The 23,628-nt window shown below is 40.8% G+C and overlaps 1 protein-coding gene across 2 annotated transcripts in view; it reads right to left on the bottom strand.

Annotated features, from left to right (window-relative positions):
- inpp5a (inositol polyphosphate-5-phosphatase A) overlaps positions 1-23,628 on the bottom strand; it is a 169,951-nt gene that overhangs the window by 11,073 nt on the left and 135,250 nt on the right. For both annotated transcript variants that reach the window (XM_084735789.1, XM_084735790.1), the window contains exons 10-12: positions 17,846-17,941; positions 16,407-16,481; positions 8,715-8,788 (exon numbers count right to left, since the gene is read on the bottom strand). In XM_084735789.1, the coding sequence (XP_084591915.1) occupies positions 8,715-8,788; positions 16,407-16,481; positions 17,846-17,941 (245 nt within the window). The remainder of the gene's footprint in view (positions 1-8,714; positions 8,789-16,406; positions 16,482-17,845; positions 17,942-23,628) is intronic.

Genomic DNA, 23,628 nt, shown 5'->3' with positions numbered 1-23,628 from the left:
ATGGCGCGCTGGGGCCAAAGTGATTAATGTGTCCGATTAGCAAGCTCACAAACTTATCGGGGAAGGTAAACGGTCCAAGAGGGCGTGTGGGCTGGAGGCCGTCAGCTCATATCAGACTCTTATTGCCCGCAGCAAGACTAATTACACTAATTAATGGGCCAAGCTGATAACTCCAACAATTGTGTACCTGTATAGAAGGGGGAGCTGCACTTCAAGGTATCCACACACACACAGATATACATAGAAATAGCAACATACACTGCTTTACCAGCAGTGTATGTGACAGTTTTACACACTACACGTGCAGCATCATTATCAGTAATGATGCTGCACGTGTAGTGTGCAAGGTTACTGAGAATTGTAAAAATTAAAAAACATTAATAATTACAAATTCTAGCCATGAATGACCTTTGGTTGGCTCAAAACACAAGACATAGATCTAACAGTAAGAAAACAGGCTTGAATTGGTGAAAGTCATGCAATTACAGGTGAAATAGCTGCCACGCTGCTACTTTGTCCAGCCTGGGATGCTATTGAGTCAAATGTTCTGGTTCTGTTTCAGTTTAAGATCCCTTGCAGACATTTAGAAACTACATGCACATCACACTTGCTGCACTTAATTAAAGTACCAGAGCCAAATGGCTTGGATTTTTTTTACTGCTAGTACTCAACATCTATGACGTTCATATACAGTATGTCATGACAGAGAAAAGACAGATTTGGACTTGTCTTCATTATCACAGGGTTCATGATCTTTTTTAAGGTCCCCTAACATAATGCTAACGGATGCAGTAATTGAGTAATTTGCCAGATCCAATCTTTTTAAACAGTGTTGTAAAGAGTATAAAGCTGTGTTCCAGTTCTACACTACAAATTTATTCTGAGCAGCTTTTAAAAACATAATGTGCTCACATTGTAAAAATCAACGAAAGAGAACCAAGGCAATCAAAACCCAGCATAATCAAAACAGTCAACATATAGTCTAAAAAAACTAAATCCTTCCTAATTCCTCGGTCCTATGTCTGTCTGTCCGTGGACAGATTTTGTTAGTGCACGATGCAGTCGTGAGCCACAAATCAACATATTGATGGGCGTCCCAACTGGTCTGATCCCATTGCAAGATAGTCTCAAGTTGAGTGTGCCATTGATGAACATTATTCTCCCAAAATGCAATGGACAAAGGACATGAAGGAGCTGCTAATCTCCCAAAACAGAAAGATAGTCACAGTTTGACTGACGTTTATCATTTTCTGTTAGCAAGAATGGTGAAGTATGTTGACTACTTATATACTAATTGAAAAAAACACAGCATACTATACGGATTAGCATATAGTGTATAATGGTATGATTAATACACAATATAAAATAGGGAAAATCATCTCTTTATTTAGCTGTCCAGCAGGTGCACAGACAATGTACAAATGTAACAGAGCTAAACCATCTGCTCAGTGCTGCAAGTGCATATTATACATGCGAGAGGCCAAGTTTAAATTAATTTAATTTACTGTAGTGTAACATGAAAAGGTTACATGCAATGAAAGCGCTCAAGTGAAAAAGTGACATGAGGAGAGTTTGAGATATCAGATGGTCTGATGACTGGAAGTTGTCATGCTGGGTGTCTAGCCTGTCTAGTCTTACAATTTTTTACAGCCATCAACTCTTGTGTAAATTAGACATCAGAATAGTGTTTTCCTGCTTGTTCCTCCATCCTTTTGTGTTGCTGACCACACCTGAGATGATACATGTGTGTACGGTTGCACAGCGAGACCCTCTAGCACCCATCGAGAGATCATTCATTCATGCTCGGTTTGGGGTTTAATGTTTGACCTGGCTGCTGACACATTACTCACATGTGTTCCGCTGGTGTCAGCTTGTTTGTCTTGCAACAGTAAGAACTGGTGAGGTGAGCACAGGCCCTGCCTATAGTGTGTCACTCAGCCCTACCCGACAGAGGGAGAGGCTGTTGTGACATACGTTACTGTACTATACAAGCTGCTGCGTCTTCAACAACAAGCTTTTGGAAGTATTCAAACAAGGAGAAGCTGTATGTTAAATGAGTGTTACGATTTTGTTTTTAGGCCAGGAAACCAACCTGCATCCCCAGGACCGGGAATCGTCCTTGCATGAATTGCCCCAGGCCAGACTTCCTTGTCCCACTTTCTCTTATCTCCCCAACAAAAGCTATTACCTTGTTCTATCACAATGACAAATAAGTGACAGGCCAAACAGTGGGCTGTTTGGGTGCTCAGTATTTAATGAGGGCAATATAAACTTCAGAGTATAGGTAGGGCAGGAAGCCAAAGATAAGAGTCATAGTATCAGTGGCATGAGGTCAGTGGTGGTAAAAAGCATCATGGGATGTTGGAGTGGCCATTGCCGGTCTGGGATTGGCTAAAAAGTCAGAAACTGTGGGTTTCGAACGACTCGCCGCCTCTACAGCTATGTTTGTTTGCCGTTGTCAGGGGAGGCTTGGCAAAACACAACATACACACACACACACACACACATGCAGAGATTCAAAAAGATCAGCCAAATGCTATCAATAAAGCTGAATGTTTGCTTCAGTTTGTAGAGCTGGGAGGCTCACAGGCACAACATTGGCATAGTGCAGTACAAACAGAGTGAAATGCCATCAGTAGCTCATGGCTCACAGCCTGCTGGGGTTCAGCTATGACATGTTCTGCCTTTAGCTGCTCTAAATGAAGACAAGAAGACACAGATGGCATCCATTTAATCCTCTCCATGTAAGATTGTTTTGAACAAAGCCTCCCTCTCAGTGGCATCATCTCAGACAAGAGGCAATGACACAAGACAGTGGACAATCTTCAGCTATTATCACCACAATGGCCCCTCATCATTTTCACAGGCTCTCTTCTAGTCGTTAGAATGATGGATGCGCTGATGGTTGTAAAACAATGTTCCTGTTCAGTAGATTAGCCTGTAACACTGAATCCTGTGGCCGTGCTCAGCCAACACGAGCCACACACTTACAGCGACTCGGACGCAGTGCTTTAACCAAACGTTGTCGTTAAAGAACATCTGTGGTGCTCCTTAAATGGAGTCACGCGCCTCTACTCCAGTGTAGCATGGCTGCTCACGGAGCGGAGAACAAGAAGGCTTGTTCATGTAGGATGCAAACAGCGGAGCTACAGGACTAATGTATTCACAGTCAAATACACATGCAGAGAGGGTGACATCACTTGCACAGGCCTTCAGTGGCCAGGGGTGTTGTGTGTAGTGTTATTCACAGAACAAAGCCTGTTACTGTATATAGGAGAGCCATCTGTGTGAGCACTTCCTATGAGCTCAAAACGAGTCTCGAGGAATTCTCCACTGCTCTGACAATTCTCTCATATGTACTTATTAACAGTCATTGAGGAACTGGCAGGTAGCCATTTGTGTCACTTGACCAAAATTTTCTCTCATCTGAAGGGCAAAGTCATTCTGCCTGGCATCAGCTTCCTCTTTCATGACAGTGTGAATGTTGTAGCTTTCCCCAGCAGGCAAGTCACTTTTTGGCTTGTCCTAGCGGACCCGCGGCTTTGGAAAACGTATGCTAACGTGCCAAGGTTGGTCCCAGGGTGCTTCCTGAACACTGAAAACACAACTGTTTATCGGTTTCTGCCTCCTTGCTGGCCTCACCTCCTGACCCCAGGGCCCTGCTCTGCTTCTTTCCATGTCTAGACTTGACAAACACAGACTCATGGGACTGGAGCCATGCACTTCCCTCTAGCACCTTCCCATCATTCCCTCTACGTGTATTTAATGAAAGGTTCGGCTAAGCATTGGAATTAATGGGAAAAAATACGTGGCGGAGCGTATGTATGTTTGCACTGTGCTAGTGAATTCCCACACTGTGCATTTTTAGGTTGATGGCAGTCCAACAGGTCAAGTGCTCTTTTCTAGTTCAAATTATATTTTGTGTCCATGTAGCAGTAAGAGTACTGGATGGATTGACATTTTGAACAGACATCCATGTCCCCAGAAGATGAATCTTAACTGTCTTTTGTCAAAATTTCCTAGCATGTGTGAAATTTGTTAACAAGCTAACATGCTAAACTAAGAAAGTGAACATCGTTGACATACCTGCTAAACGTCAACAAGTTAGCATTGCCACAGAGAGCATGTTAGTATGCTGACTTTAGCATTTAGCTCAAAGGATCAGTCTACCTAAGTATGACCTGACAGAACTGCTAGCATGGCTGTCGACTCATTTCACCTCAGATACAAGGGGCGTCACAGCTCTCCAAATCCACAATTTGATTTGTCTCTCAATTTTAAGGTCATGATTGGATTAAATTTTCGATTTAAACATATATTTTTTAGCACTGATGGTTATGACATTGTTCAGATCAACAGATCTGAACATTTTCAAATTCTTCTTTAAAAAGATAGATTTTCAACTGAACTCATTTCTGACACTTTCAATTTAGAACTGAAATCATGTCATGTCTATTACATATGGATACAGATGGACTCCTCTGTCCATACTCTGCAGTCATTTTATCTATATATGTGCACATTTTGCACACTGTCGGGGGGCAGTGCAGCAGCAACACATGACTACTGGACATGATGAAGTAGTTCACATGCTGTGATGTATTTAATGGCGGCACTGACCATCATCATCTACAACACTGCCTCTGTTCTGGCCTCCTTCTCAAGAGGTACATTTTAAAAACCGCTTCCAGTGTCACCATGTTTGTTGTCAAAAACCTTTTACCTTTGACCATTTTTGGACTGAGTGTTCTCACTTTAACATTATATCCTTCAGACTGGTGCATGTATCCATAAATAAGTCAAAAGATAAATATATGCCACGTAAATTTTATCATCTGACCAAGACCACAAGGACTGTATACATGGACTGTGCATCAGAACAGAGGGGAGACAACAGCTATCACAAAATTCCCCAAATTTCCAAGATGCCCTTCCATAGACCCCCATATGTGAACATGCATAATAGAAACCTGTAGTGTTTTTGGTAATAGCAGCTTTACCTCACTAGTACCCGGATGTTACGCACTGTATACATCTGTGCTATGGCTTCTTTCTCCCACAAACAGACCCATGGGACTTCCACACCATGTCCCTGCTCTGAAATCACTCATGATTTGTTCACTGATGGAGTTGTACTGCTGGTCTGATGTCACTCAAAATCTCCCTCAAAGCCTATTCCCAGTAACCATGTTACAGGCAGAATGCATTCTTCCACTGCTCCCTCATTGTCCACTGCATTTCCTCCTGAAGCTGGGGTCCCGATTCAATTTTTGCATCGATCTTGTGCAAAAAAAGGGCAAAGAAATCAGATCAGAGGAGTACTAAAAGCTTTCCCCTAAATCAATCAAAATACATGAATAAGTTACTGGTGCCTTAGTATGTTTTAGGGGATATTACCGTAGTTATGCCATTCCTAATATGAAATCAAAAGTACCATAATGTATAGTAAAACTTACCATTATTCTCAGTCAAATGGCCATGCTGCAGCCTTTGCAAAGATAATGACCTAATGGCTTGTTGCAGTCTCATGCATTAAGCACAGGAGAAACTGTGCGTAAATAAATGATTGGCCTCTGATTAACAGACTCATCCTTTCGCTCCCATAAACTATTTGAGAAAACTAGTAACAACACACGGGCTCCTGTGTCTGAGTGTGCGAGTTGTCCTGCAGCAGCCGACTGGCTCCAGGTCCAACTGTGACAAGGCCCGGGCAAATTCCTCACCCCGGTGCCCAAACACTTACACTTGTCATGGCCAACTTTGACAGACGACTTTTTGAAAGTAAGGAGATATGCATTTTACAGCTCGCAGCCCCTGCAACGATGCAGGGGGAGAATTCATGTGTGTGATGGTCGATTGGTTGGTCAATACGCTCTTGTCTGATCAAATTCTCATTGGCTGGACAGTTGCTGGTCTTACTTTAATAAGGACAGAAGGGCTTTTTAATCCATTATTGTAGGAGGATGGGACATATGCAGACCTGATGTATTTGAACGACAGGCTATATAACTGAACATTTTCTCAGCTTCAAATTAATTGACACCGTGTCAAAGTACCAGGACAAATCGCTACATCAAGCTGCAGCCTCAGAGGACACACGTTTATTTTTGATGACAACATGTGTGTGGATTTTAATTAACCTGACTGCTTTATCAACACGCCTGGTAACTGCTCAAGCTCAGTGGCAGATCTATAAAGTTATCAGCTATCTGTGACCAGACTTTAAACCTGAAAGCTTTAAGTTTTGTCACGTTATATGTTGTTTTATTGTTTACATTTTGTAGGTCATATCCTGTTGAATTTGGCATTAGAAAAGATTTTCTTTGGTTTACATCAGCCCTACAGAGATATGTCTGCTAAAACAATAAAAAGCTGCTAGCCAGTGACACTTCAGCTGTAGTTACCTATTAAAAATAAAAGGCTAGAGATACAATTTTCTGCATTGTTGCTAATGCTGCGTATGTGCATCAGTTGCTTTGTCTTATCTAATCCTCAGTTCATCCTTGACAGCGTGTCTCATTTTGTGACAACTTCTTATCCACCGGAGGACAACAGGCCGAATTAACTTGCAGATTAAATGTTTGTGACTAGTATTGATTTATAGATCTGAACAAAAGTGAGCCGTGTGCGTGCATGAGTGTGTGTGTCAGTGCGGGTGTGTTCTGATGGCCCGCATTAAAAAGAGTAATAACCTCACAGATGGCGAGGGGCTGGTCCGGAGCAGGCTATGTGATGGAGAACAATCGCTGAAGCTTGATTGCTCAAGGAGCACAAGGCAGACCTGACAGGGGGAGGGGTGCCAGTATATGTGTGTGGGGTGTGTGTTATGTGTGAAGTGGGAGGAGGGGGTTGTTTAAGTTTAACTAGGCCACTGCTACCCATTACAAGGCTGACAATGATGTGGTTTGTCGCGCGCACAGAGTAGATCAAATCAAATTTCATATGCTGCTCCTGGGTTTCATCTATTTGATTCATCATCACCTCAAGTATGAGGAAATCATTTGTATTCTTCCACAGCAGCACATTCATTCCTCCCTGTGGAGAGATGATTCAGTATTATATGGATAGGTGCAAAAGTCAGCCAGTGTAAAAGGACAATAAATCCACCTGTCACTTATGCAAAGTGATGTAAATGGGGTCCCTGATTAAGACACAGAGTCATTTAAAAAACAGGGACTGGCAGAACCTTGACACATGCACTCACACACACACACTGAAAGCCACTCATACATACACACACATGCTTTGATAGCTCTATGTATCTCAAGCGCTCTCTCTCACACACACACACTAAAATCCCCCGCCGCCCTGCGCCTGCCACTAGAGCAGTTTATCAAGTAATTATTGTTTGATTACAGCGTTTCATTATCTGCACTGATTGAGTCACAACCGACGGCAAAGGTCAAGCGCCATTAACGCGCTGCTCCCGAAACATATTTCCACGCCGGCCGCGTGTTTGCCCTCCCTCTCCTCTGAAAGGGCTAATTGCAAATGCATTTGTTTGAGGAAGAGGAGAGGAGACCACCCGCTCCAGTCTCCCCCAAGTCCCACTGAGACGGAATATCAATGCTGCCCAAAGCGTTCACGCAGCATCACGCACACATGCACACACATGAAAAAACATTCACATGGGAGCAGTTTGGGACCACATCCAATCATACTTAACGACTGATACCCATCAAACACAGATCCAACAGCTTTCATAAAACCATTTTGGACAATAAGGGTGTGACTGACTCCTTGTGATTTTACATATTAATAATGAGTCCTTATGGTAAAGATCTGGTGAGCATAGTTAGAGCATTTACCAACATCCGATTGTCCCGTGTGGGTGAACACTTAAACTTCAGGGTTTCCTCTATTTATGTAGTCTTTATTCTGTCATTTTGTTACTGTCCAGAGAAAACCACCCATCTCTGAATTTGCTGATTTTTATTTTTTCAAATAAGATGAAGGATTAAGTCTTTCTTTATGAGAGGAAATTTTCTTAGGCTAAATATCCCATTTTAAATCCTTATGACTGATGAAAAAATGCACTGAAACAAAGCTGAAAGGTTCAGCTGCACCCGTCATCCTTCAAGTTAATAAAGATCATGGATGTCTGCATCAAACTGCAAAGTGACCCATTCAACAGTTGATGAGTCATTTCATTAAAAAACAAAAATGACAGCCTCACAGTGAAACTTGGGGATGTTGATGATTAATCATTAATTTATTACTTGCCGTTAAGAACTGAACTGTTTCATTTCTCTGGAGCTCACAGGTTTTCAGTGTACAACAGCAGTCATTTCTGTTTGTTTAAACTGTTTGTACTTTATAAATTAATGTTTCACATAACTAATGTGCTGCTGCAAATGTTTGAAAACTCAAACTGTGAAAATGACATGCATGTTTGTATCTTATTAATGATTGCTGATTAATTATTGCCTGTTAACATGCAAAACTGTTGGTTAAGCAATGCACAAAATGTGCAACTCTAGTGGCACCACAGGAAAAGTCAGGTGATAACCAAATTCAGTAGTGACAATGAAATATCTGTATAAAATTTCATGCTAATCCAACAGTTAGTTCACATCAGGGCCGTCACAATCATGAAACCTTAGCCTGACCTGACCTGATATCATTGTAGCCAGACAGTAGCAAAACATCATTTCTAACGTAGGTGTCAGTAGAATGAATACATGGTTGTCATGTAATGTAAAATGGCTCCATACCTGGGTGGGAAAGAGATCTCAAGTTCATGCAGCCGATCCTTGAACACCGACAGCTCTCTGTCATACTCTAAAAGCTGTGGAAAGACAAAAACAAAGGGAGGCAGATGAGGAGAGATGTTTAAGTGGCTTTTTTCTGCTCTTTTTTTTAGCTCTGCTCTGCTTTACATTCTTACAGTTCACATATTCCTCTCTATAGGTTGGTTGACACAAACATTGCAGGCCTCTGAGCAGTTCTGGGTCCTGTTGAACAGTTTTTATGATTAAGAGACGGTCCAAACAGTGTCTATTTAGGCTTCAAACTTTTGTATTTTGAAACATAAGCAGGATTTCCCCAACAAAAGAACACATGCCAGGACAATTCAGGGACGATTCAGTTTAAAACTGTGGTAGGCAGTTTATTTTTGGCATCACTGGACAAAAGTTCTATAATAACCTTTCAGCATAATATAATTTAAGTGGAATCCAGATCTCTGCTCCTCCTCTTGTGTCTGCTTTCAGGCTTTAGAAAATCTAGCCTGTCACAGGGAATGTGGCTCAACAATGAACAATTTTTCACTAGAACTTTTAATTTGATGTCTGATAAAAATCAATACCCTTCTTCTTCTTCTTCTTTGGGTTTATTTACTTATTTCCACAATCCCTACACTGGCAACAATTGCCAGCACTTGGCCAGTTGTGTGTGTGTGTGTGTCACTAGCCCTGTCCTACCAGGGGTCTATCTTTCCACACTGACAGTGCATCCACACACTCTTCATCAATCATGTCTCCTCACCCAGCTGTACTCACTCACTAGAGTGTACACACACACGTCCCCCAATTTCCCCCCTTTCACAAAACCCATAAATCATTAGTGAAAAGTGCAATTAGCGGCTTCTTGTACACATTAATTATCTGCAAGATGAACAGGTAGCTTGGGCACCTGCATGACTGCCTCCCTGAGAGACTGACAGCGACGTTTCCCGGCAACCCCCGGAGGACCTCGCGCTAGCCCCGCCCTTTCCTTTCAGACAGGAAGACATGGAGATGAAGCCGAGACATGTTTGTTTAGTGGTAAATTGGGCTATTGTACATGTTTCAAACACCGGGCTACAATTATGGCCTGGTGAAGACCTCATCCTAGGCGGTACGCGTCTGACAGCGGCTGTATAGACAGCCTGACGTTAATGACATTACATTGGTGTATTACATGCAGCAATATGTTGATTGCTACATGATGAAATATCAACGGAGATGACGTGGTGCACATGGGTAATATTTGGAAGGACGTCCTCACAAAGTGTAGACATGGGAGGAGGGGGGGTGGATGTCATGTGAATATTATTATATCAGTGGAAGGTAACTACAGTCTTCCATCTGCGCTGACATATTTATGTTGTACATGTCTGACTGTGTATGCGTTGTTTGTCTTCACAGCACTGTTGAGTACACATGTATAAATAAGCCAAAGTCCAGCATGTGCCTTCAGGATGACGCTCCTTGTGTTTGTGTGTGTGTGTGTGTGTGTGTGTGATTATGTGTCAGTGGTGTAGAACAGTGGCCATTACTTCCAGGCAGAGGGGCCTCCCAGACGGAGTCTCAGTGGTTCAGGAGGGCAGATGTGCTGCATTCATCAAACTCACAGAGCCGGGGTCACAGGAGAGACTCACACACTGTGGATGAGGGATGGCTGAGCAGGGGATGCAACCCCACGCTCCACTGTACACCCCGTCTCACCATCCACCCTCTGATACCTTCCTCTAGTGTGTGTGTGCGTGTGTGTGTTATAGCCTGACCGATAATGGATTTTTGAGGCTGATCACAATATTGATAGTTGAGTTTTAAAACTAAATCTCTAATACCTGAACTTTGCATATCAGCTGATACCAGTGTGTTAATATTATTTTTTTAACAGCTGTATTCTACTAATCTTGTGTGATTTGATATGATTTCTGGCACTGTTCTATGGTCTGGCTCAGGTTAAACTCTTTGCATCAACAAATGCCAGTTAAGACTGCAATGCAAAGTGAGAGCCATATATCAACAACATCCAGAAACGCAGCAGACTTCTCTGGGCCTGAGCTCATCTGAGACGGATTGACGCAAAGTGTAAAAGTGTGCTGTGGCCTGACGAGCCCACATTTGAAAGTGTTTTTTTTAGAAATCATGGATGTTGTGACCTCTGGGCTAAAGCCCCTGTACCAACTTTACTGAAACGCATTGCAGGCAACAAATTCAAGTAATCAGTTTGAGCATTAAATATCTTCTCTTTGTAGTGTGTTCAGTTGAATACAGGTCAAAAGGTTTCTGCAAATCATTCCACTCTTGATTTTATTTACATTTATACAATGCCCCACCTTTGTTGGAATTGGAGTACTTTTACTTTTGGACAGGGTTAAAACATTTAAATCACCTTTTCTATTATTTTAAAGTGCTACTCCATCTGCATTATTTTGTGGGTTTTTCCAAATAGCAACGCCAACTCATCTGTCAACCTGGGTGGTTTATATTTAGTAACATCATCATGCAGAAATGTGGGAAAATATTTTTAGAAGGTCTTGAGAAAATAGCATGTTCACACTAAATACATACACTACTGGGATACTGCAGATATATATAAAAACTGCATTAAAAAAAACATACTTTTTTTAAGAATTGTTTCCACAGTGTGCATTGACAGCAACGTTGTGAAGTTCACAGTCCTCTCTGGACAAATTATGAAATGAATTTATTAGCCATTATATGCTCAGATACTTATATATTTGCAGTAAGCTAATATATCGACACAACTGATTTCTCAGTCTGGCTTTAGTGTGAGAAAGCATGGAAAATGATGGTGGGAAGTTAGTGTGCATAACAGTACATTTATCAATATGTTCATGCTGGTATAATGGTGAGTGTTCAAATCAATGATTGACAGTTTTCTATACGCACACATGTGCATCATGTACACAGGTGTTTGTGCTGTTTGAGGTAAAACACCACAGATAATAAGTGTGTGACAGTTTAAACAGCAGGGGATGAGCAACATATGGCTGTGTGTGTCTACGGTGTGCCTTAAGTGAATGTTGAGTAATTCATTCAGGTGAATGAAAAACCCTGCAGCTACAAATTTCACACTACATTTCATCCCAGGTCAATTAAGCATAATGCTCTGCAGCTCTGCTAGGTCAGTGGTTTAAAAAAAACAGCTTATATTGGTTCAAGGCCTCATGGCATTATAAAGCCCGGAGTAGTTTGTCAACCAGAAGTGACCTTGAGAGTTGTGGAGGAGGTGGGGTGAGATGATGCAGCTCCGGCAATATCACAGAGGGAAAAAGATGAAGAAGTGTCTGGGTAAAAACTACCCTGTCATGGGCTCAAATTTCTGACTTTGCTTGGATGATCAGCGCGCCTCTAAATCAGAGTGGCGGTGATAGTTAAGAGGCAAGAAGTTGAGCGGGGCAAAAAAAAAAAAAAAGGAAGACGAGGTCTTTGGCCCCCAACTGTCCCTCTCACTGTCCCTCGCACCTGTAATTGTGCTTTGATTTACGCGTTGTCAAATATCCCCTGTGACAACACCTGCTGCCATTAAAACCCATCAATAAATGTTGGGGTGAAAGGTCATTTAATTTGATTTTTACACTGCACACTTGGCTTTCATTGCAGGGGCCATATTTTTCCTTCTTTTTATGGGATCTTCATTATTTTGTGTGGAAAAGCGATAAACTGTCACTGACGGGGGGGGATGGTCGATTGGTCTTGGTTGGGAGGGGACAACCCAAACAAAACACAACACCACAGCGCACTGCACCTCCAAACTCTAATTGCCACGTTAATTTAATTATGTAGAGGTGACGGGAACTGGGCAAAGACTTAAATACAATGATCAGTCAAGAAGGAAACTGATGTCTACAAGGCACATGTGATACTAGCAAACATTTATGGCAGCGGTTAATTTTTTGTTTAAACTCTCTAATACTAAATAGCAATGTTTTATCTATATTCACTGTTCTGATTGGTATGTTTTTTATACTATGTCAGTTTTCTTAAAATTAAATGTAAAAAAGCTACAAGCTACAAGCGAAAATAACAATACTACCAGCTCCACAATGGGGGAGTATTTTAGAGTTTTTCAGTATTTTGTTATATCTTTAAGAATAATATTATCACAGAAATACACTGACTATTAGGGCCATATCACCCACCCCTATCCCCAAAATAGATCTACATTAGACCACTGACTGCCAGTTTGAGAGGATTTTGTCTCTATTTTTTTCCCAAATTTTTAGGTTTTAAGATTTAAAGCTACTACAAGGGGTATTTAATTGGTTGTGAAACAGTCTCAAAGTTATTATTGATACCTCAATATAATCTCCACAACACCATCCTCAGGAAGATTGGCCTCCTTGAAACGAGCCCGTGTTTATGTTTCCCCAGGCAAAGTTACAGTGAGTTGTACATTAGCCAGTTAAAGAAAATCAGGAGATTTTTATTGAGACAATTTTATTTTTTGATGTTATATTTTGTGGTTATTACAGTGGAAACACTACTGCTTTTCTTCACAGGGGCCTCCAAAATCAACAAAACATGAAAGTTCCTTGAAGTAGCTTTAAAAGATATGTTCAGTCTATTAATGATCAAAACTGGATCATTATAAATTACAATCTCTATTTCTTCCCTATAGTTTCAGCTGTCACAAAATGTAATAAATATGAAAATATTCTCTTCCTCCTGTTGCTGTGGGCCCTCTGCAAACCACTCTAGGGCCCCTATTGGTCCCTTTGGTTGAAAACCACTGAATTAAGCAATGATTGTGAAAAAAAATCAGGTTAAACACAGTCATATAACAGTAAATAGACCCTCCTGTGCATATATGCTACCGTTTTGGATAGGGCTAAGTAAGCAGTCAATACTTTCCTGAATCATTCAAAATAGAGGCGAGTTAAACAAAGAGACAACCAGGGACCCAATGCAGCATCAGTTTATATAAATCCTGTAAGGTCAGATTTCATTTAGCGTGGCTTCTGTATTTCCACTTAAGAGCTTTGACAGAGAAAAAAAACTTCAGGCGGCATTTGTTCTATATTTTTTTATGTCCTTTCATGTTTAAAACGTCTCTGTGCTTTTGAGTAATGCTGAGGACTACGCTGCCAGCATGACAAGGAGAGGCATGCCAGACAGAAAGGTTCATCACTTACTACAGCTAGTACACAAACACACCCTCCTCTCCTGGTCCCCCATCTGCCGACACCACACTGATAAAGTTACAATAAAGAGATACTGAAACAAAATCAATGGCGATGGAGGAGGGGGACGGCCCCGCGGGTGTGTGCTCCAGGAGAGGAAGAAGCTGCGCCGATCTACAGGATGCACGGCACAAACATGCACAATACGCATGCGTTCACACACACAAACACACGCACACACTAACACACACACCATGCTCCTCCCATCTCTCCACAGGAGCAAGGCCCCGCGGTGCCCCTTGACGCCACGAGCGCCCGGAAAATTTAATCTTCCCAAATACTCATCAGGGCTCTCCATCGTCCCGCCGTGACAGCGCCGGGGATAATTAATTATACAATTTCGATGGGAATATCGACTAAACAAACCTATTAATCATAGCAAAAGTCAATAGGCATGGACACATTCAATCATGTCCCGGCCAATGATTACTCCTCTCAAAATACAATAATTATTTTCAAGAGCTGCCTCGAATTAAATTTCTGTCAAGCTGGTACAAGTCTTGCAGTTGATGAAGGATGCAATGGATTTTTTTTCTTTCCCCTTCCCCAGTGGAGGAGTGTGAGGAGGGACATTTATCCTTTTGGAAAGGTAGTTTGTTTTATAAGGATCATAACATGGTGTGTTTAACTAGACCATGACCATCAGATTATCTCTGATGCCCCCATTATGTCATCCATCTTGTCTGACTTGGTGAGGAGGAGGAGGAGGAGGAGGAGGAGGAGGAGAGGGAGGATGAAATCACGGGGTGCCTCAGCCTCCTGCAGCCACTGTTGGCTACAGTTTCTACACATCTCTGCTGATCAGATTCAATGATTCTCTCATGTCCAGTAGAACAACGTGTAAGGTCAATATCAGCCAGGAGATGAGTCTGTCAAAGTCCATCTTTGGTTTGACAGCTAAATTATGTCCTTTTCTTCTGTTTGCCTGTTTCTATTATTATATAGAGTCACCAGCAGACTCGCATCTTGTCTGCAGCTAATCTCAAATACTACTGGACCAATCAGCCTAAATTTTTATGTGTACATTCATGACTGTATGCTGAAGGACCTCTGTGATTCACAACTTTTGAAAACCATGTGGTCAGAGGCATCATGTGTTTGGGTCATCACATACTTCTACTATGTGAGCATAATATCTCAAGAACGTGTCGTGGGAATTTCTTTGAAACTGGGCACAAATGCCTACTTGGACTCAAGGATGAACTGATTAGATTTTGCTGGTCAAAGGTCAAGGTCACTGTGACTTCACAAAACACGTTTTTTGCCGTAACTCAAGAATTCATACACTAATTACGACAAACTTTCACACAAGCAGTGCTGGAAAGTAGCTACTTCCATGTAAGTAATTATATGTCAGTGCATTACAAAATAAATGTATTTGTTATACATTATAGTTACTGAGAAAATACACGTCATTAAATTACAGTTAAAATGTTGGTGATTACAAAGGGGTTACATCCAAATATTCTTTTTGGGTTGCCTGGCAGAGATCTGCACTCTTCTAGTTTAGAAAATAACCAGATTTCCATTTGGTAACTCACAAAGACAGACATGTTCACACAACCATAATTATGCAACCAAGCATCACTAAACCCACAGAAAATTGTTTTCTAGTTATGCTGAATTTTGGGTAAGTATTATGTAACTTTACTGCATTGTTAAAGAAAGCTGATCTGTAGTGATGCAGAGAATACAGCATAACTGTGACATGATCTTACTGTGCTGAAAACTCCTTAAATTTAAAGAAACCTAAGGACTAAGGGATACTGGGGAAATCCTATTATCTTTGGAGATTTTTGTGACTACATGAGCTGCATTCTGCAGACAAGCAAAGACAGAGCAAAGTTTAAAAAGAGCATATGTGCTCAGCATAAATACGGATTGCATAATGTTTTTACATTATGTGACAATAACATACATAAACTCTATGTCTCCAGTCTGCCCAGACAGCTTCACAGTAAATGTGTGTGTGTCCTTCATGAGGCTTTTTAACAAGGTCCAACTCTGAACTACTTAATGTAATATACAGCCATATAAAAGTGGAAGTGTGTGTACTGGGTGTTTTTCTTCTGGAAATACTTAACACTCACCTCCTTCTACACTAATTCTCATTTAAAAGTTATTCCAAAGACATTTGGCCCCACTGGGACAAAGAGAGTGATGTGACTAAAGCATCTGCATGACTCAAATCAGCAGTGACTGGTTTGTACATGCGTTTATTTACTATTATACTACCATTTCTGTACCAACTATTCAATTATGAATAGCCCTCAAATTAACATTTTTGTAGCTGCAATGAATCATTCTCTTGTGCTCTGTTCCTTTCACAGATAAGCAATTTGAAATGTAGCTACCGTTACTGTGCAGTGGAAAAGAAAGTCTACAAAGTCGATCAAAATAATTACATTTGTAATAAATAAGTGGAACTGTAGAAATGAGAGAGAGGAGATGAATATATAAAGGGTTAGGAAGCAAAGGGGTGACTTACTGAGGTCCCATTGTTTTCCCGGAAAACGTCCTGGTTGACATAATTAAAAAGCTTCTTTTCAAGTTGAAGAACAACCTAAATCGGTGCAAAGAGAGAAACGGTGATCTGATTAATAACAATACTAATGTGACTTGCACTTTGTAATTGGAGCTCTAATCAACAGCTGTGCGCTGCAGACAGCATTGTTCATTCTACACGTCTCACTGAGGCGTCACACCACTTCACACTGCATGTTAACACAAACTGCAATACCTCAGGTTAAGTACAATTTTCATTTACAACATGCAGAATAGATGCATTGTCATTTTCTTATGAAGGCCTGGTCACACCAGCATTTAAAACAAGAGGAACCTTGAAGCAATAGAACTGACACATTGAGTGGATCTGCATGTGGAGAGAGCAGGGGGGCTTAAAATGGGGGAGGTTATTGCATATTTGCTGTGTTCACTTTTATGTACCACTCCTCAATCAGAAAATATACTGCTCCACAAGAAAGACCTGATTTTAAGACATTTATACAAAGGGTTGAGTTGTGACCTCTGTACTTTTAAAGATACAGAACAAATTACATCTGTACTGTGCAGTACAGATTCATGGTAAATCAGTTGGTGCCAAATTTCAGTATGAACTGAAAGCAGTCACAGGTCTTTTCAAAACTTGCTGCAGATACTTGCTGCAATAAAAGCTGGCCAGGTGAACGTGTTTAACCTGAGGAAACACCTGGTCTAACACAAAAAGTTTCTAAAAGCTGAAGAGTGTGCGGTGTTTGATAGCCTGAAAACCAAGTATGGTGGCAGCTGCAACTAACATTAGCATGTTTGCAGCCAGCGCCAAACAAATGAAACGGGACCAGAAAGGCATTTTTAAAAGTGTCTCTGTGTTCACCTCTCTGTACTGTTGCAGCTTCTACCTTAATCTCTATGTAAGTTTAGTTTCAGGTATCTGCTTTGTTTTACTGTTTCATGTTTGCTTTCAGCTGAATATACAAATCCCTGCCGTGCTAGGCCGACATGCCGAGTAAAACCAAACCAGTGAATGGAAAAGGAATATGTAATAACTCACTGAACTGGATGAGGAAATTACGGCACAGTGCAGAGACAATAGAAAGGAGCTCTGAGAGCTGTTGTTACAGATTAATGCTAGCATGTTCCCTGATTGCTTCTGCATTTGTCAAATAAAGAAAGTCACCAACTAGTCATGTGTATAGTCCCTGTGTCACTATGCCTTTGGCACTACCTATTTGGCACATGTGAATGTCACTATGCCACATCCTGATGTGACTAGGCCTTCAGCCAAATGAGTTTTTTATGATATTGGACAAAAAGGTGTTAAGAAAGGATAACACCATGATTTATATTCAGTTATAAATGTGTGTTCATTTTAATGAGGTTATGACAAGTCAGTATTGTGGCTGGCAGAATTAATGTACTATAGCTTACCTTTCGGTCATTGTCACTTTCTCGGAATATTAGCTTGTCGACCTCATTGGTGTCTGCGGCTCTGACTGTCTGCATGGTGGCAGTGGAGCAGAGACTCTGCAGGTGAGACAGGAGGAGAGTGAGTGATCACAAAGATTCAAAGAAGGATGTCAAATCCTGTTAGGAATACAAGCAAGGAAGCAAGAAAAGTCACTAAAAAATAAAGCATTTAGGAATGTTTTTGTTTTGTTACTCAGATCTCCATATGTAATGAAGGAATAGCTACACACACACACGTTGTACACACACAATTACAGCAGCCATTGTACCCAAGAGCATGCATTACACTTTGCCGCATTTGAATGATTTTTAAAGAACCGTCCCGCAAACTACCACCTCACTGTCCCTTCTCTTTATCTGGCTCTATGTACTGACCCCATGGACTGTGTGTATGGTTAAATTCCCCTTTGTGGACTCTTTTAACAATTAGTTAAACATTCGACCATCTGTGTTTGAAGACAGTTGAATGAGGTAATCCCTCAGCCAGTGGTTCCCATACCACACGGCAGAGACTTGGGTGACCTGATTGAAATTCAAAGCACAGATTAGATAATCGGGTCAAGCCAATATAGCGAGCAGAAAAAGGCCCTTTAGACTGAAATGTCACAAATCAGTCCCGCTTCGGCCGCGAAGAAACGGCACACCAGATTAGAACAAACACCATGCCCTGAGAGAAAGTGGAACAACTCTCTGCAGTCCCCCCCCCCACCACTGCCGCAACCCCATTCCTTCATGCTCACCCCCCTCCTCCCCAAAAGCAACTTTCTAAAGCCCTAACAAATCGCTCCATCTTTCACTCATTTAGGCCATCCAAATGCAGGGTCAATATGGTCCCCTGGCAGCCAAATGCTAATGCGCTTAAGTGCGCTTAAGCAGCTTTGTGCAATGAATAGGCCAAAGAAGGAGCTAGTGAGAAGGGCAAGAGATACTTTCCCTGTCAAAAAGTCATTGTAGCCACAACTAGAAGACAACCACACAAAGTCATTTTTTTGCCTCCTCTGATTAGCGCCAACTGCACCAAACGTGGTGATGTGATATACTTTTGCTTCAATACAATTTCTTAATAACTTCAAGTGAGAAAAGCTTCAACCTCTCAATAAACAGTGAAGGCTGTGAGTTTGAAATATTTGAAAAAAAAAAAGATTTTTCTTAAATTTGCTTTAATGTTTGTGGATTCTACAAGCATCGGGGTCTTGTAATTCGTCCAAGCGAGCCCCCTTCTGTCGTCCGCTTTGCAAATCCAAAAGTCAGTCGAGCAGAAATCCCTGGCCACTTCACAGCTACCTCTGAGGCCAGAAGCTCACACTGCTGACTGGCACAATGAGCATCAATACCTAAAGGACAGAAATAGTCCCTCCATTCATGTTCAAATGATTCTGATAATCCAGTAAGTGGGGCTTGGATCAAAACGCCGTCACTACTAAACATGAATATGTCCTCTACGTAAGTAAGTGAACAGACAGAAGACCAGTTTCTACTTGGAGAAGAGTAGGGTGACATCATTCACAGTGAGATAACTGAAGCACGGGTTTTGTATTCATGAAAGTCTATACCTGCCAAGAGTGTCACTGCAAGGAAAGTTCAATTAGGGAAAAAAAAGACAATTAGCTAATGCTGCCTTTTCTTTTGGGAAAATGTCTTTTCCCAGAACTATTAAATTCTGGATTCCTGGGTGAATTTAACCACTTTAGCTTGAGGGAAACTAATGATTCCAACTGCAGATTTTACATTTGGCCTTTCACAGGCTTATTTAATTTAACAATCCAATCCTTTGATCATTTATAAACATGACAAAAAGGTGTGTCATTATGGGTTTATTTAAATACCCTGCTGACATTATAAGTTTATGGGTGTTTAAAGGATTTTATAAGTAGTTGTATTGGCCCATTCATTGGTTATGTCTGGGGCTGTGATAATTTTAACTGTCGATTAATCTGCAGATCATTTTCTCAATTAATCAATTAGTTGTTTGGGCCATAAAATGTCAGAAAAGGGTCAAAAATGTTGATCACTGTTTTCCTAAACTAGGACAAAAGAAACTAGAAAATATTCACATGTAAGAAGCTGTAATCAGAGAACTTTGACTTTCTTTTAAAAATTACTCAAACCAATTAACTGATTATTAAAATGGTTGGTGATTAATTAAATAGTCAGCAACTAATTTGTTTAACAATTATTTTTTGCAGCTCAAGTTATGTCTGTTGTTTAGCACAGACACACTTACTATTTTAATAAGTTTTAACTCTGAGGGAATTTAGGAGCTGAATGAAAAGATAACTTAAGTTAAACTTTGTGTGTATAAAATCACTGTACTTTTGTTCCAAATGTGTCTTTTCCACTTGTGAAAACTAAACAAGTGGAGAAAATATAAGATGCATTGTTTTTACACATTAATACTAACTTTATGGGTCAGACATTGGAAATGTAAATTACCAGCCCCTTGGCACTTTACTTTTATCAGATCTAGCCCATCTATAAAACTAATTTAACAGGCCTGGCAAACTGCAAGAGCAATAAAGCAGCTGAAGACACTTGATTTGTTTAAGATGTTTTACAACTGATTGTCAAACTGAAGAGGAAGAGGCTATTTTTTTCCATTTCTATTATATAAAACCTTAAGATTAAAAGTGCATCAGATCACCACTGATGCCGGGACTGTTGCATGATACTGGATGCTGACATGTGGCTGATTGATCTATTCATAAGTTCATTGACTGACCAATCAGAGTGTCAGTGCAGTTGGAGGTGGCTGATTGCACCCGATTGATCACAACACTCCTACTGTCATTCCTGGTGAAAAACATCCCACACACACACGGCCTCCGAGCCTCAGTCCTCGCTCATCCCGGTGCCTCTGTCATAAGATCAGCCCACCAAACATCAAGATGTGGAAAATGAGAAACCCATGCTGTCACTTAAGACCATATCAATGCAGTGATGTCTCCTTCCTACTGCCAGCAGAGCCCAGGTGCTTGTGCTGAACAGATCTCTCCCTTCAAAGCTCCTGCCTCCTAAGCACATTAAGCGTAGACATGCTCTCCCTGACCACCCTAAATGATATTACCAGAATTCATTTGGTTGCAATTGGCTGCTTATTTAATACATAACAATTAGTCTGAGCGAGGAGGAGAGGAAACTAGGCAATGGGAAAATATTAACAGACAGCTGTCAGGAGAAGCAGCTGGAGTCCAGGGGACAGTAAGGATGTCTTCACTCCTGTGGGCTCTTTAACTGATCCTGCAAAGTGACTTGGCATCACATCTTTGCATTATGGGTCACAGGTCAACGCTGAGTGTTTGTCAAGGGCCAGAGGCCGGGGGGCCGGGATGAGGGGTTGCCGAGGAAGGCACTGGCTTTGTGCATCAATGGAGGATAATCTCATGACTGTCGAAGGAGGAAGCGGCTGTTTAAAGGAGCTCTCTATTCCAGCTGCTCTTCTTAGAAGAGAGGTTAAAGCAATCTGTCCCACTTCAAAGACCAAAGACACACACACACACACACATTCAAGCCTTCTGTCTCTGGTGCTGCCAACAGATGGAGGCGATCCACTGTGCCCAACTTAAACACTACAAAACCCACGCACAGCACCATGGCATTCCTGACAATGCAGATCACACCCACAGGGGTGTTTTACATATCAACGTTTAGAAAAGAAAATGACTAATGGAAAGTGCACACAGAAAGGGACATGAAGTCAAACTGATACAGAAATCTTTCAAAGACAAAAAAATTTATTTAATTTATTAAAAACAATAAAAACCCTCTCTGCTGATTCTTTTTAATACTTGCAACATTTCCTCAGCCCATGCAAAGCTGGATAAATAGATGAAAAGGGAGGAAAACTTAAAGGATGAGGCTGGCATTCATTCTATATTTTATTATAGCAGAGCTCAACAATAAGGACTGCCTGCTTGCCTGGAGCAAGTAAAATGCCATGATGGACAAGTAAATCTGGCAACTCCCTCCCCAAACCAGGCAAACAGTAAAAAAATACCTTAACTATTTAACTATTTTGATGATTGGTTAATCATAATTTTTCAGGCAAAATGGCAGAATGTTGTTTTCAGCCTCTCAAATATGAAGATTTTCCATTTTTCTTAATTTATTATCATATTAAACTGAGTATGTTCTGGTTTTAGACTGACAAAACAAGAAAATTAAAGACACCCCCTTGGACTTTGAAAACTGGGATTTCTCACTATTTTCTGACATTTTATAGATGTTGTGACAATTAACTTTAATTACAATTAACTTTAGTCTTTGTGGTTATTTAATCAGCACCATTAAAACAATTTGTCCAGAGACAAGTAAAAACTGATGTCAAGCAATAATTACCATAAAACAAGGATTTAGTCCATCTGTCAATTACTTCTGACTTCCTGCCCTCTCTGTCACACTTATCTCTGAGCCCACTGGTTTTTACTGAAGATCTTTAAAATCAGGGCACAGAGTCAGGCAGAGAAACAGGAGTACAGTTGTAAACGATTAATTTCTTGGGGACTATTTTCCAGCACAGATTACTACACATTTGGTACACTCGTAATCATTTACAGCAGCAGGATGGTGTATGTGGCATTGACTCGAAATAAACTGGTGTGTGTGTTCATTGTGTTCATGGTAATGAAGGAATATGTCACCCAGTGCAACAGTGTGGCTCATTGATGTGGTTCTAATAGTTTTTGGACAACAATGGAGCTCTATGGCACAGAGGAAGGAGATGTATCAGGCTTTAGATACACAGACAACACTTGTTAGTGGGATTCAAATAAGATATATTAGTATACATGGGTTGCAACTATTTATTTCAGTATATTATACAGTAGATTTCTTTATATTTATAGGGACAGATACAGAATACGTAGACAAGCTGCACACAGCCATCCAATCCAAGTATTATCATGTTAACCAGGATTTGGTAGCTTTCTTACAAGTGGTAAAGTTTGCAGCAAAATTACAAGTGATCAGTTTAAGATTCAAGACTTTGCTCCTTTCACAGAAAAGAACTGTCTGAGCAAAAGATGTTTTTCAGAATGAAATGGTACAATCGCCACTTGAAGCTCTTTTGGATCCGCTCTTTAGCATGAGACCAGGTCGTCAAATCATAGGATAGATGTGAGAATAATTTTGTATCAGTTTAAAACAGCCTAGGTTAGCTTTACTCATTTTACCAATCTTTTTAGCATGACTTTTAAAATTTAACTGAGAATCTAAAATGGTCCCTTCATACTTCACCTCTGTTTCTGGTTCAGTGGGCTCACCTTTAATTGCAACGTTCAATTATTTTGTTGCAGGTCACTTTTTTATAGAGGGCACTTGGGCATTTGCTCTGGCCAGGCCGGCCCTTTGAAACATTATCCACATTTGAGATCCTGTTTAACTTAATATTTGATGACCTGTTCTTTACCATATGTGTATTTGCTTTATGCCATATTGACTCTAATGAAGCCACAATAGTGTTGAAGCATTAGCAGATGTGAGTTAAGTTTGAATATTTAATAAAATCAGAAAGACAGACTGATAATCAAGTAGCAGAGATTTGTGACATAACAGCGTAGCAGCCAATGCACAATTCATCCTCACTCCTCTGGGGTTTATATTGCTCCCTCCCTCACCTCCATCCCATACAATGATTCACACTATTCACTACACTGTCATTCCAGCAATATAATAATCCATTGAGTGCATTTAGAACTGAGTGATTAAACCTCAATTAGGTAGAGAGAGTATAAGACTGTGTGCAGAGG

Source organism: Lutjanus erythropterus, chromosome 14 (genome assembly GCF_056507025.1).
Source record: "Lutjanus erythropterus isolate fLutEry1 chromosome 14, fLutEry1.hap2, whole genome shotgun sequence".
In the NCBI taxonomy this organism is placed as follows: Eukaryota; Metazoa; Chordata; class Actinopteri; order Lutjaniformes; family Lutjanidae; genus Lutjanus; species Lutjanus erythropterus.
Note: the sequence above shows the minus strand (reverse complement) of the source record. Positions and strands in the feature narration are given on the sequence as shown.